Source organism: Parasteatoda tepidariorum, chromosome 3 (genome assembly GCF_043381705.1).
Source record: "Parasteatoda tepidariorum isolate YZ-2023 chromosome 3, CAS_Ptep_4.0, whole genome shotgun sequence".
Lineage (NCBI taxonomy): Eukaryota > Metazoa > Arthropoda > Arachnida > Araneae > Theridiidae > Parasteatoda > Parasteatoda tepidariorum.
The window spans coordinates 28760501-28775242 of record NC_092206.1 but is presented as its reverse complement, the minus strand read 5'-3'; the positions used below and the strand labels follow the sequence as shown (position 1 = coordinate 28775242).

Here is a 14742-nt window from a genome sequence, read left to right as displayed (position 1 = left end):
TTCTGGACAACAGTTGGATTGATCGGATAAATTTTCAGATCTAAATTAAAAAAATGTTTGGTATTACCTTCGCAAACAAGTTGCTATTTTGGGGCTTCATTTATGGTAGTTATATAAGTTGGAACAAGGGTTAATCCGTGTTTGATCTTCTCACATCATTTCTGCTTAATTGGTAGATTGGAAAGTCGATAACATATAAACATTTCAGTTAGGCGAGGACATAATCCATACTAAAACTCATTTCTGTAATATTTTCATAACAGTTTTCCACAAAAGGCTGTGATTTACTGTTTTCTTAGAGATGGAATATTTTATTTATTTCTTTTGTTGCAAATCATGCTTCCGTTCAAATTTATTATCAATTCTATGTCTCATTCAATAAAAAATTATTCCGTGCATATTTCTTCCAAATTTCCTTTCTATGTTCATTCATTTCCAAATTCGACGCGGAAAATAAGTTGTACCTTAACTTTGGAGGCCAGCATATATAGAAAAAATGCACAACACTAGAAGTAAATTAGTTCAGTAAAAAAATGTAGCACATTTCGCAGATGGTTTCCCAAACATTTATTGGAAGAATCGTTAAATTTTTTTAATGCAGCCGATGCTGTAATTTATGGTGTAAATTGTTAAAAAAAGAGTAGAGACTCTATATTTTATAATAGAACATAAAAACTCGAATTAAAAAAATAATAAGACACGAAAAGATAATCGTTTAAAACTAGTATTGCAAGGGTTCACAAGAGTCTTTCGATATTTGTAAATGGCATTAAGTGAAAATAATTTCTGACTGAAAACATAATTATTGAAATAAAAATAAATAAAATTAATTAAAAAGATAACAAAACAAAACAAGAATATGACTTGCGTATATCCTTGTTAAAAATTAATCTTGTTAAAACTATACATTATGTATATCCTTGTTAGAACAAAACACTAGAACATTTAGGAATTCTATAATACCAAATTTTGGGTGCTCGCAAGCACTTTTTCTTCTTCTTTCCTTTCTATGATTAGGAGAGACGTGAAAAAAGATAACGATGTGACAAGTGCGTCCATTTCAACAACAATTTAATTTTTTCCGCTACGTTTGAATGGGATAATTTAAAATTTGTCATTATTCCGTGCTCAATCAAGGCTACCGGGATTTTTCCAGTTTTGTTTTTCACCTTTATTTTCCGTTTTTCGTGGCGACTTTATGTTTCAAATCCCTTTCGATCTCCTCATTCACGCCTAGCAATTCCTATGTGGCGTCTATTTTTTGAGCTCTCGAAATATGTTTTTTTTAAAAACTATTTTCCTGTCTTTGAAGCAAATAAAGTTTTTTGATCAAGTATATCTCTCTGGGCCGGGATAGCCAGGTCGGTAGGGAGCTGGGCCCATATCCAAGAGTTCGTGCGTTCGATCCCCGCCGACCGAAGACTCCCTGTGTAGTAAACGGTGACTGATGCACGTTAAATCTGTCGAGTCACAAAGTCCTCCATGTTTCCATAACAAATCAATACCTCTGGGGGTAATAATTTGGCCTTGATAACTTGGTTGGTAGGGCTATGTTCTCGGGTTCGTGAGAATGGGAGTTCGAATTCAGCTGGCCGAATAATACCCATGTATAAAATGGTGTCTGGTGCATGGTAAATCTGTCGGGGTCACAAACTCCACCAAGTTCTCATAATAATTCATTACCTCTGGATTGATCCAGGAGTTTTCTTGTCTTCTGGATTGGGTTCAAAATTACAAGGCTGCGGAATTGAACATTAGTAGTCGTAAACCCAAAAATTGGGCCGGCGGTTCAGAGACAGATATAATATAAAATATTACATAAAAGTATATCTTTCTGCTTCAGTTTCTTGAGGTTATTCATATACCATGATTCCACTGGTTTGAAATTGAAGTTCATTAACGTAGAGTGAGCTTATATGATTTAAACTACTGAAACATCTGCTCTAAAAATCTGTTACTGCAATAAAAAAAAATATTTTGTTTATTAGTGTAATTAATTCTGCGTTTATTCAACGTATTGACCAATTTGCAGCCATGCAACTATAATAAAAATTGTGTAGTTGTCTTTTTGAGTGAAGGTTTTAGAAGTTATACTTCTTATGCGACTTCCAACAAGGTTGCGTTAAACGTTTAACGCTACATTTTTATTGGCCGGGAAATCACGTGTTAGGATCCAGTTTTCCCTCATTCATTTCCATATTGTTTTGGTTCTCACTAGCATAAAAATAATAAAAGTCATAAAAGTATTGTTTTTCTATAAATATTTTTTCAGTTTGATTTGATACACATATCATTTACTAGGGTAGTATTTTTTATTTTCAAATTTAGTGGATAACAATTGTAAAAAATGAGTGAATGCAATCCCACGGACAATGCGACGGATTTAAGATGTCAAGGTACGTCTCTTGTGAATATCAATTGATTGTTAGGTTTTCTCTTCTGAAATTACATTATGACGCATTCACATACATTATTAATACAAATACATTTTCCAGGGCGAGACGATGAGGCAAACACAGGCGCTTCCACTGGTTCAAGAGGTTCAAGAGGGAAAAATGCACAATATTACCGTGATTACAGAGCACGAAAGCGAGCGGAGCAGGAAAAAGAGTCGTTGAATAGAACTAGTGATCCTTCTACGACTGCTGATTCTTCTACAATTAACGTCGCAGGTTACGAAGTTTAACTTCTTCCGCGCGGAGGGACTCCACGCACTATTTTTTTGTAAACATTACTGTCTATTTATTCGTATAGAACAAGTATTATAAGAAAATAAGGATCAAAACAAGCATATATAAAAAATTTAGAAATCACACTTATTAGCACAAATTTCTTTCATATTTAGTTAAAAAAAATTTCCCTTAAGAAAGTAAACTTCCGAACCATTTTCTTCTTTTAGTAAGCCTGTTTAGGCTGATAATGAAATGAATGATAAGCTTATATTCAAAATGATAATGAATGATAAGCTTATATTCAAAAATATAATAGAACTATAAACAGCAAAACTTTATAAAGTTTATTACTAATTTTTCATCAAATCTAGATTCTTAAAGAAAACTACGTGAAGAAGACGAAATTGCAACCATACTTTAACAGAATTGTATGCATAATTTAGTTGCCCATGAAGTATTTGCTCAGCTTCTAAGCATGAACTTGGGAAGCTTTTGTGCAATTTTTTTTTCCCTCAATCAGAAAACTAAAAACTATCTGTTTAAATAAAAAACTCTAAAGGAAACTAAACTAAAGAGCAATTTATTTTGCCTTCTCGCGAAAATTGTTGATCACGAAATAATTAATCTTACAAATTAGTCAGACAAGTGTCTTGTCTAGGGAAAGTGTAAAATAAATAAATTATATAAATTTTATATAAAATATAATTCGTTTATATTTATCAATTAAATAATAAAATTAAAGGGCATCTATTTAATAAATGTATATTGAATGTAATTTAAAATGACAGTGTAAGGTCTGGTGAAATTTAACTATACCTTATAAATCAGATGATTTTTAAAATTTATATAAACAAATACAACTGTTAGATTTCAATTCCTGCTATAGTTCTTAAAAATGTTCAAGGATTAAGTCCAGCGGTTCTCAATGTTCAATGGTTCAATACACCATCAAAGAAAGCTCGTAGTACCGCCTTTTTGTTGCCCAAAAAAGGCAGGTTGGTCTACTCACATGTGCATTTTAGTCACAGTATTTGTTGCTTAGTTGTTGCAGTATATTACGCAACTTGTACAATGCGTAAGAAAAAAAAAATTAACCACCCATAATAACTTTGATTTAATGATCGTTTCTTAGGACTCAAACTTAATGGTACGAAGAGGTAACTTCAAATATGCTAATTAGTTATTGCAGATGATATTTTAAACTACGAAATCAAACCCGAAAACGCACTTTCTCTGAATAAACATACCTTTTGTTTCGACGGATTCCGACTTCCAACTTCCAAATTATATATTTAAAATTGAAAATGTTTTCGACTATTATTAAATGAAATAATAAAAATTAATAAATATTAATTAAAAGTTATATTTTGCATGGAATTATCTTTGAATAAACGGATTTTATAGTTGTGTGGAAAAATTTTTTTATTCATTAAAAAAGTTCTAAAGATATGGCGAAATATGCAAAAAATAAAATTAACATTAGGGGATCCAAACATCGGACCACTCTCCTGACCAAACTATGGAGACCATATTTTCCAGATTGCGCTACCCCCTATATTTTGGGGGTCAACAATCCGAAACCGTCGTAAAAAAGGTATGTTTATCAGAGAAAGTATGTTTTTCTGCCTGATTTCATAACTTAAAATATCGTCTGCACTAAGAAATTATCATATTTGAGGCAGAGTTGGCCGTTGATTACAGTAATCGATTACAACTGTAATTGATTACATATCATTACAGCNATTACTGTAATCAAAATTGTAATCATGATTACAGCTGTAATCAAAATTTTTTGAAAGTTTTAATCGTGATTACAACTAATTGATTACTGTAATCGACTATGTAATCATGATTACAGCTGTAATCAAACTTTGTAATCACGATTACAAGTAATTGAATATTGTAATCATGATTACAGCTGTAATCAAAATTTTTGAAAATTGTAATCATGATTACAAGTAATTGATTACTGTAATCAAAAAATGTAATCGATTACATTTTTGGCCAACTCTGATTTGAGGTCACCACCTTTAATCAATAAGATAGTGTTCTAAAACGTGAAGATCCTATCATTAGATCAAAAGTTATTCAGGGTGGTCCTTTTTTTCTTTGGTTCACTGTACATGTAGTTATTGTGAATACACCCTCACCTAGCTTTGCAAAAACACACAAAGCTCAAAATTTTAGGATTCGCAAATTATTTTAGCGAGGATATCAACACCATCGAATGACTACAGAGAGATATAGAACTAAAAACATTCCATACCTGTTCGATAGCAGGAGATAAGAGAGATAACTTAAAATCTCTGAAACATCTACAACTATCCTCAAGCAACCAAACTGGTTTTGAAGTCCCATCTCGCCTTTCTCGGTATGATTCGACATATTTCACAGCAACGTTCTTTACTTAAACTATTTAAATTAAGTATTAAGTTATTTATTATGTAAAAGTACATTATGTTAAGTACTAAGTTAAGTTTATTCCCAATGTTCATACTTTTGTTAATTCGCTTTTGGCAAAGGTTTCAAAAATATACATTAAAGCCAGTGATTACGGAAAGCCTCCTGAATAGATATTATATCCGTCTTTGATCAGCTGACCCAATTTTTTGGGTTTACGACTACTGATGTTCAACTCCGTAGCTTCGTAATTTTGAACCGATTCAGAAGACAAGGAAACTCCTAGACCAATAACACCAGAGGTATTGATTTGTTATGGGAACAAGGAGGACTTTGCGACTCGACATGTTTAACGTGCATCAGGCACCATTTACTACAGGGGGAGCCTTCGGCTGGCGGGGATCGAACCCACGACCTCTTGAACATGGGCCCAGTGCCCTACCAACCAGGCTATCCCGACCCCTCCAGAATAGATAAGTTACATTAACGGAAACAGTTAAGAATAAAAATACTCCTACTTAAAAAGAATCAAGCAATTAAAAAATAAAGATAATATTGAACGCCAAATAATATAGTTGAGACTAATTATATGAATACTACAGACTTTTTCTTATTATTTCTGGCAGATTTATAAGTTCTGTAAAAAAAAAATGAACAAACAAACAAACAAATAAGTAAATAAATAAATAAATAAATAAAAATTTAAATAAAATTGAATTTTCTCAATGATTTTTCTTTTTTTTTACGAATTTACAGAAAATATAATATTTTTGTTTTACATATTCTCTAAATAAATCGTCAAAAAGAAGAAAAAAAATTTCGATCGATTTCAAACCGCGACATCTTGTTATTTTAATTTCAACATTATTTTCCTCTTCTTGAAAACAATAAAGCTTTATTTTAACTAAAGCTATGACATCGCGAGTTTGAAAGTGAAGAGCAGAAATTCTATTTTAATTATAAGAACCCGAGTCTCGCTTAGTCACAAGTCAAGGAAAATAAGATACAGGTAGTTTCAGAATATAAAATGAATCCTGCATAATCTTATCCGTCATCGCATCACATAAGTAACATTTAGCAATTGGAAGCGGAAATAAACTCTCCATAATTCAGTCTTTATGCGTCAGTTTCTGAAAGTAGCAAATCACTATTTACGCGAACAAATCATCGAAGCAACTATAACTCTTACGCAGTGTGATCAATTATTTTAAAAATGCATATGTAGTATGCAAAGAGTGCACATAATTATACCAACCTATTTTAAATTTAAACTTATGCTCAAAAAGTTATGGACTTTTGTGCAGAATATAAAGAAAGAATAAGATGATTACCTGTTTAAAAAAAAATTCGAATCAAAAGTATAAAATATTATTTTAAAGATAAACATTAACGTAAAATATTTTCCAAAAAAAAATGAAAAACTAAGAGCTAGGAGTCGAGTAGTGAATAAATAATTCGAATAGTATGCATTCAAAGTAGCAAATTCAATCGGTGCAACAAACTATGTTTGACGTAATTTTAATCAAAATAAGAAGATGAGGGGATACATAAGGAAAGTTCGATCGAGAGCGATCCAAAGTTTGGACCTTTAATGTTAATTTTAATTTTTACGTATTTCGCCATATATTGATAACTTCTTGAGCAAAGTGAAAAATTTTTGCACACAATTATAAAATTTGTTAATCCAAAGATAATTTCATGCAAAAAATAAATTTTAGTAAATATTTATTCTTTTTTATTATTTTGTTTAATAATAGTCGAACATTTTTTAATGACATATTTTATAATTTTATTTAATAAGAGTCGAAAGTTTTTTAAATTGTAAGGTATGCAACCTTTTGCATCATTTTAAAGAATGAAATTTTAAGTGGCAAAATACAAAATTTGAGCGAAATCAGTCGAATAGTTTCTGAGAAATTTGATTTTTAATATACGATTCTTTTAAAATTTGATTTTTCAGAAACTATTCCATTGATTTCGCTCAAATTTTGGATTTTAGAGTGTAAATTAAATATTTTAAAATAATATGAACAATTATATACCTTACAGTTCAAAATGTTTTTAACTATTATCAAATAAAATAATAAAAATTAATAAATGTTTACCAAAACTTATTTTTTGCATGGAATTATCTTTGGATAAACGAATTTTGCAATTATAACCAAAAACTTTTCAATTCACTTAAAAAGTTCTTGGGATATTGTGAAATATGCAAAAAGTAAAATTAACCTAGGATCGCTCTCCTGACCAAACTATGGGAAAAATATTTCCGAGATTGTGACTACCCCCTTTAATTTGGCTGTCAAAAATCCGAATTCATCGAAAAAAAAGATATGTTTCTTCAGAGAAGATGCGCTTTTGTGTCTGATTTCATAAATTAAAATATCGTCTGCACTATTTAATTAGCATATTTGAGGTCACCTCTTTAATTCATTAAGATAGAGTCCTAGAACGTGAAGATCCGATCATTAGATCAAAAGTTATTCAGAGTGGTCCGTTTTTTTTTTTACTATACTACATGTAAACTATACATAGGGTACATGTATTACTTACATGTTAACTATTCTAAGGTAAGCAATTCTGTGTTTAAAACGGAATATTCTTAATTTTTTCATGAGCAAGGAAAATTTAAATTATTGACTTCATAATTAAATATATTGGAAAAAAACTTTATTTTTCATAAAACATTTCACTTAGCCAAATATTTACCAATTAAAAAATTGAATTCCATAATAACACAAGTAATAATGCTATTAATTATAATTAATGATTTAAAGCGTCAGTGTCCTTTAATCGCTTATTAGATGCTTTCTATTCGATTACAGCGTCTCTTCTTTGCCCTCCAACTGCTAAGCATTGAAGACAGCTTAAATTAAATAATTATGTCTTATTTATTCATATTTTGTTAGCACAATGATTTTTTTTATTTAAAACAAATTTCCTCTAGCATAAGGTAAAGTTAGATTTATGTGGAATTTAATGATACAAGATAATCAAGCAGTTAATCACGCTAACATACAAGAAATTACGTATTCAACGAAACGCAATCTAATGGCGTTGTTAAAAACTAAGTTAAAAGTTTCAGCTTAGCTGCTTTAAGTAAACAATTAAGAAATACCTATTATAAAAAATATATATATATTTATTTTGCTTCTAAAGAAAAGCTCTCTGATATAAGCGATAGAAAACAAATTGAAGCTCACCTTGTAAGAGGTAAAAAAGATTGAACTAATCAATTTGTAACTTGAATTCTATAAGAAATTAAAAATAATGAAAACGATTTGGTAATCGATATAAAAAATGTTAAATAATAATTATGCTTAAGAATATGCAAACGATAGTTTTCTGATGTAATACTTTACAGGCGTTTTAATCGAAGTTATACGCAAAAACAAGATAAAATAAGAAGCAAAAAGTCATTAAAATGCTACTAGACTGAGTGGTGCACCCACGTATGGTAAGCTTCTTCTCTATTGTTGAAATTTTTTATTTTTTTTATTTGTCCGGAATCATGAAATACGCCAACGTAGAAAATCATTGGCAATAGTCTTTAGCTTAAAAAATTAACCTTTATCATTAAAAAAATATCAGTGTAGTATCGGAAATGACTTGCAAATGTATACTGAAAAATGACTCGTTGCCTTTAGAAAATATCGGTGATTTGATCCAGGCACCACGAACCCAAAATCCTGCTGTTTTGAAAAGTCGTGATTTCATTAAGTTAAGCACCTCGCCTAAAAACAAATTATATATCCAGGCTTACAACGGGAAAGAAACCGGCTACTTTTATGCTTCAGAAAGTTATACGGAGTCACTAGAATGATACTAGTCACGGCGTAGTATCTATCCTGGAAATGATTGTCCAATCGACAGCGGTATTGCTAAAAACGCAGAATAAACCTCTCGAACCTACAGCCACCTGCAACTATTTGCATTTCTTTTAAACAGAGAAATTCGTTTGAAAGTTTCGTTGTCAGGGTCTGATTATCGTCTAGGCCCAATAGGCATGGGCTTAGGATCACAATTTCTGAGGGCCTCAAAAATTAGTAAAAAGTCGAATGGAAGGTGGGATAGCTTTGTGTTGGTTTAAGTACTAAATAAAAAATAATTACAGCTTACAATAAAAAAATAATTCAGCTAATCAGTGACTTTTAGCAGAAATCACTGATTTCAATTGTTAGTGGTCACCAAACTATTTTTATTTTGACATAATATTGGTTTGTTGTTTTATATCTTGCTTTAATTTATAGATACGTAAACTTTATCGTAGAAAATAATCTTCAATCGTCTGCTTTCAAAATTTCTTAGAATGTTTATCTTGAATCATGCAGTTCATCATTATAGATTTTTTTCATTATTATAGATAATCATGCAGTTCATTATAATAGATTATTTTCTATTGTTAGGACTAATTACTCAAAATATTATGTAAACTTCAGTATTTTCAGAATATTTTGTTAGGGGCCGGGAGAATTTAGTAGGCCTTGAGCCTAAATTTGTTTTGATCGGTCCCTGTTCGTTGTAATTAAAAAGTTTCACATTAATAAACGAAAAACAAACTAAAACATATTATGAAAGATTGAAATAACACGACAAGTATTCTTTAAAGATTTGAACTTTATTGGAAACATGAATGTCAAAAACAGGAAAAAGTATTCATGTACAATAAGTTATATATACAACAAATACATGATTTATGCAATAGGCTTCATCACATGAACTAATGAAACAATATGTTATAAAGAATGACAAGACAATGCTATTGATTATGCGAACAACATAAATTAAACTGTGAAAAATTGTATGTTTTTATTTTCTGCTGGGTCTTCCTACATGCATTCACTGTTCAGTCAAGACAAGATAAATATTAATTATTATCTATAAAAAGTATTAGTATGGGTAAAAAGGTGATATCACCAGCACATTTTTGAAAAGGTGAATGAACGAACATGTTAAGTTGGCTAAAGAATAACTTAAGAGAGCTAAGTTTAAAAATCATTGTAGGCAAACAAAGTACAAATAGTAGGAAATTATTTATAAGTAATTAAAAACAATTTGCCGAACTTCTAACGGCATTTTGTTAACTAGTAACGTTTTCGAACGATTTTTCTAATTCTAATCGAATTCTCAGTTTAAGAGTGCACAATAAGGGAAATAAAAAAACAATTATTTAAATTAATTATATTGAGTTTCCTAGAATACATACTTAGTCTTACAACTTAATCAAAAATAAAATATTAAAATTGAATTGAAATTAAAATGATTTTAATAAAGCTTATTTTGTAAAATAAATTACGTCATTATTAAACAAGTAATGTTAAAATAAGTTTTTGCGATGCAAATTATTTTATGACGAAGATTTTCTTTTCGGTATTTCTTGAGAAAAAAAACTCTATTTAGTATATTAATAAAAAGACTATAAATGTGGGGCTTTTTTTAATGTTTCAATATTATGGAGAAATAGTTTTAACATGTCCACACACCCAACTTTTCAATTGTTCTCGATTTCTTGCTCCATCAAAAAATATCAACAGCTAATAACATTTGAAAAATAAATCTCAGTTACCTTTTTTAACACGCGAAATAAAATGACAAACTTTTCTAAAATCTATAACTGTTAGCTTTCAGTTTTTTAAAGAAATAAAAAGAAATAAATTTAAAAAAATAAAATAAAAAAACTTCTCTTTTTTGGCAAATACTGGAAGAGAAAGAAAATTATCTCAACTTAAATAATGTCTTTTAACGTTCTATTTCTACTTTGAAAAAAATTATTATACATACAAAAGATTAAGAAAAAGGTTTTAAAATTAAATTCCTCGTAACTTGAAAAGATCGTTTTTTTTACATTTTGTTCTGAAAAGTTCAGTACTAGTATATAAATGTAAAAAAGTTTGATGTACTAGTACAACTATAACCAACAACACTAATATAAGAACTTTAACGTTAAAATTAACTAAAATACGTACTAAACCTTTATAAAATAAAAGCACAAAATTAAAAATAAGTGATATACAATGCAATCAGGAAGAAAAGAATCAAAACATACTGATCCATTCTCTGACCAAGGCAATGAGATAAATGCCGTCAGAATGACGTCACACAAAAACAGACGTCACGTCATTCTGTAGCTGTCTATAACTGAAACTCCTTCATAGCCTAGTTAGAGAATTGGTCTGATAGACTATGAATTAAATTATATTGCACAATTTTGTTAAAAGAATAAAGAAAAAGTAAGTTTCTTTAACACTTTTTATCATATAATTGATCAATTCTTTACACTTCACAGTTGTTTTACAAACACACATACGATTGTCAAACCACATACCTCTACACATATCTCACACATTTCATCTTCTTTTTTTTAAAAAAGGAATAAATTTCATTCTATGACTGTATTCATTATTTATAAAGTCTTTTGCGTCGTCAGTATCTTTAGTTGCCAGCAACTTATCACATATCACATATTCAGTGTCATTCAGGTATTATGAATGCAATAGGTGCACGCATTACTCTGAATAACAATGGTAAAAACAGTCCTTAAACTATGAATTTCAGTTCCTGCAATTTAAGTAGCACAAAAGCATTTAAAAAAATGAGTAACACGTGTACCACTTTTGAAATCTCATAAACCAACACATTTCTACATTTTACCACATATTTAGGTTTTCTTTAATTTTATTTTAAAAGAACCAATGGGTGTTCTTTTGGATAGTAAGGAATTAAACCAAAATTAGGATGTGCGTTAAAAAAAAACTCACCTGTGCGTTAAAAATGAAATCAGGCATTAGCAAAATTTTAAACACGCTTTTTGCAGCTGTCGGGCAGTAACATCTTAAAACCATCTTACTTGCTCAACATAATAAAAAAACATTTAAAAAATTTGAATTTTTAAATATCTATGAAAAAACTTCTAACGACATTTATGATTAAAAAAAACTGTAAGAAATTTTGTTGAGCAGTATTGTCTTTTATACTGATTTATAAAACATTAACAATAAGTACGGTAATTGTTTAGTTCGTGCGCATAAGAGGTGTATGGAAACTATTAAGGAATAATACATCTTTGTAATAAAAAAGTTTCACGAAAAATCAAATGAAAAATTTGCATTACAATATAAATTTGTCTTGATGTATTTATTAATTCTTCATTAAACAAATGCTCAAAGCGGAGAGTAGGCTGATATCAATTTAGTTTATAACAATCTAACCAGGTAAATACCAGTAAAAAAAGACTAGTAGTATAACTAAATACTTGATTGATTTGATAGTAGTATACCAGATAGGAATTAGGTTAGTTAAGATTCCTCATTTGTTTAACAATTAATTTCATTTATTTAAATACATTTAATGTGGTATATAGATAAATAATAATTTTGACAATTGATCATTATTGTCCATAAAAGGAATTAAAAATTAATTAAATGGAAAAAAAACTCAAACTTATGGTTTGATTGAATAAAGTAAAATTTTTTATACCAATCGCTTATAAAGTTATACACCCTCAGTTTGCTTTTTTGAGAGAATACTGATAAAAGAAAACCATATAAAAAGAAGTTATTTCATGTTATATCAATCAACATATATTTTAAGTAAGGTAGATAAGTAAGTTCAACTTAAATTTAAAATGAATTCACGACATACTTTCCTCAGAACATAAATTCGAAACTTACTTCAGGAGGCAAGATCTATTTACATTATATATAACCTATCGATTGAGTTGGCAACTAAGTTCCCACCGTTTCAAACATTAATTATTCATCACGAATTATTCCAAATAGGGATTTTTATTGTTCGAGTTAATTTTCAGGTCATTAAAATGGAATGTCAAGTTGAGAAAAACTAGCATTTTCGACACCTTTTTATTAAAATTGTTCTTGCTTTTAAGCCCTCAAAATATGCTCGTGGCTTTTGTGTTGTGCAAGAAGAGGGTTCAACAGATGAAAGAAGCACTCGTGATTGGTATGCCAAGTTTAAAAATGGAAATCTTGACCACAAAAAAGCACCTCATTCTGGCCGTCCAATTGAGTTTAATGAAGAGCGTTTAAACCAAATTTAGTTCGAATAATTCGAGTCAAACGACAAAGAAACTGGCAGAAAAAAAGAACATTCCCTCGCGTTAAACTTTTAAAACATTAAAAAAAGTTTAAAAAAAAAAAAAAAAAAAAAAAAAACACCAGGAACAAAGTTGCTAACCCAAGAGTTTAACAAAAGAGGGCAATAGATGCTTACCAATGTAGATTAAACACCTGTAGTGATGAGTATTAGTAGCTAATCTCTAATCTATCACTTAAGATTAGAGACTAACTACTAATTCACTTAGAGACTTTCTGTTAGAACAGGTTCTATTTAATGTAACTAGTTCTTGAATACGACGCTTCAATTAGCACAATTCTATTTTCAGATCTACATACTAAATCCCCGTGGCATTTTACACCGAAACCAACTTGGACCAGTCTACCTCGCAAAAAGAGGTTTGAAATTTCCCAACCACAATACCACAAGAAACAAGAAAGGGAAACAAAATACTCAAACAGCCCGAGCGAAAAGCGATGAAGTTTCTTCCATTTCATTTGTAAAACAAAAAAAAAACGAATATCATCAGCATGGCACAAGAAATAAAATGAAACACAGACATCACGATTGAAACGAAATATGAGTGTCGCATCCAGCATGACACGGATAAAAAAAAAATACAAAAATGTCATGAAATATTTTGATAGCAATCACAGTTACAGGTACCGCATTCTCATCATTTGAGCAATGGCAGTAAAAAACGCAGTTGTGATAATGTTACAAGCAACGGACAGAGGCACGCCATCATTGTCCAGCGAGGCTTGCCTGGGAAAAGGTGTCGCTATCGCATCGTTTTGTCCCATGTCAACGTCCAGCTTCTCAGAACCATCTACCGATTCATTATCGTCGTATTCATCGAATTTTGGCAGTTGCGTTGATTCAGATGTGATGTTAATATCGCCACCAATATAAATGGGATGCTGATCACCCTCGTTAAGGGATGCTTTAGAGAGATCTTCTTTGCTAGAGGATTGACAGTCGAACCACCAGACGGATGTAGAACGAGGATAAGCTGGATCAGCTTTGTCAACCTGAAATACGAAAACGAAAAAACTTCAATAAGTAAAAGGTTAAATTGATTTTTTTAAGACAATTTCTTTTAAAAGTTTAGTTTTATTGATAACGTTGTAGAGGATAGACTATTCGAGACGGGCAGAGATTAATCCATGATGATCCGAATATAACACGGTTTAGATTGGAGTGCATATGGTGGCCTGAGAAACTCGCTTATTAACCGTGCTTAGATATTTCCAACTTTTAAACATAGCATTTGGGTGACCCCAAATCACAATGACACAATCGGAGAAAGTACAATCCGATCAGATATCCAATCATGGAAAACCGTACTTAGGTCCAAACCGTGAAAGAATTCAACTTTACCCTCAACATCGCGTGGGCCAGTGGCGTACGCAGAATTTTTTCAAGGGGGGTGTTCATAATTTTCTGAAACTACTAAAAGAAATTCGAGTCTGTAATAAAGCACTATTATTTCCCTAATTTAGACAGCTAGACAATTTTGACTTTTTATTCAGACAACATTGTTTAGTTAAATTTTGATTTGATTTTTTAAGTTTAAGAACGCAGAAATGTATGGCTC

At 30.3% G+C, this 14742-nt stretch overlaps 1 protein-coding gene across 1 annotated transcript in view; it reads right to left on the bottom strand.

Moving 5' to 3' along the window:
- Positions 1–9671: 9671 nt before the first annotated feature.
- Positions 9672–14742, bottom strand: part of LOC107450852 (stromelysin-3) — a 47569-nt gene continuing 42498 nt past the window's right edge. Inside the window, exon 11 of the mRNA XM_043041762.2 lies at positions 9672–14176. Coding sequence (XP_042897696.1) covers positions 13802–14176 — 375 coding nt within the window. The 3' untranslated portion in view covers positions 9672–13801. The remainder of the gene's footprint in view (positions 14177–14742) is intronic.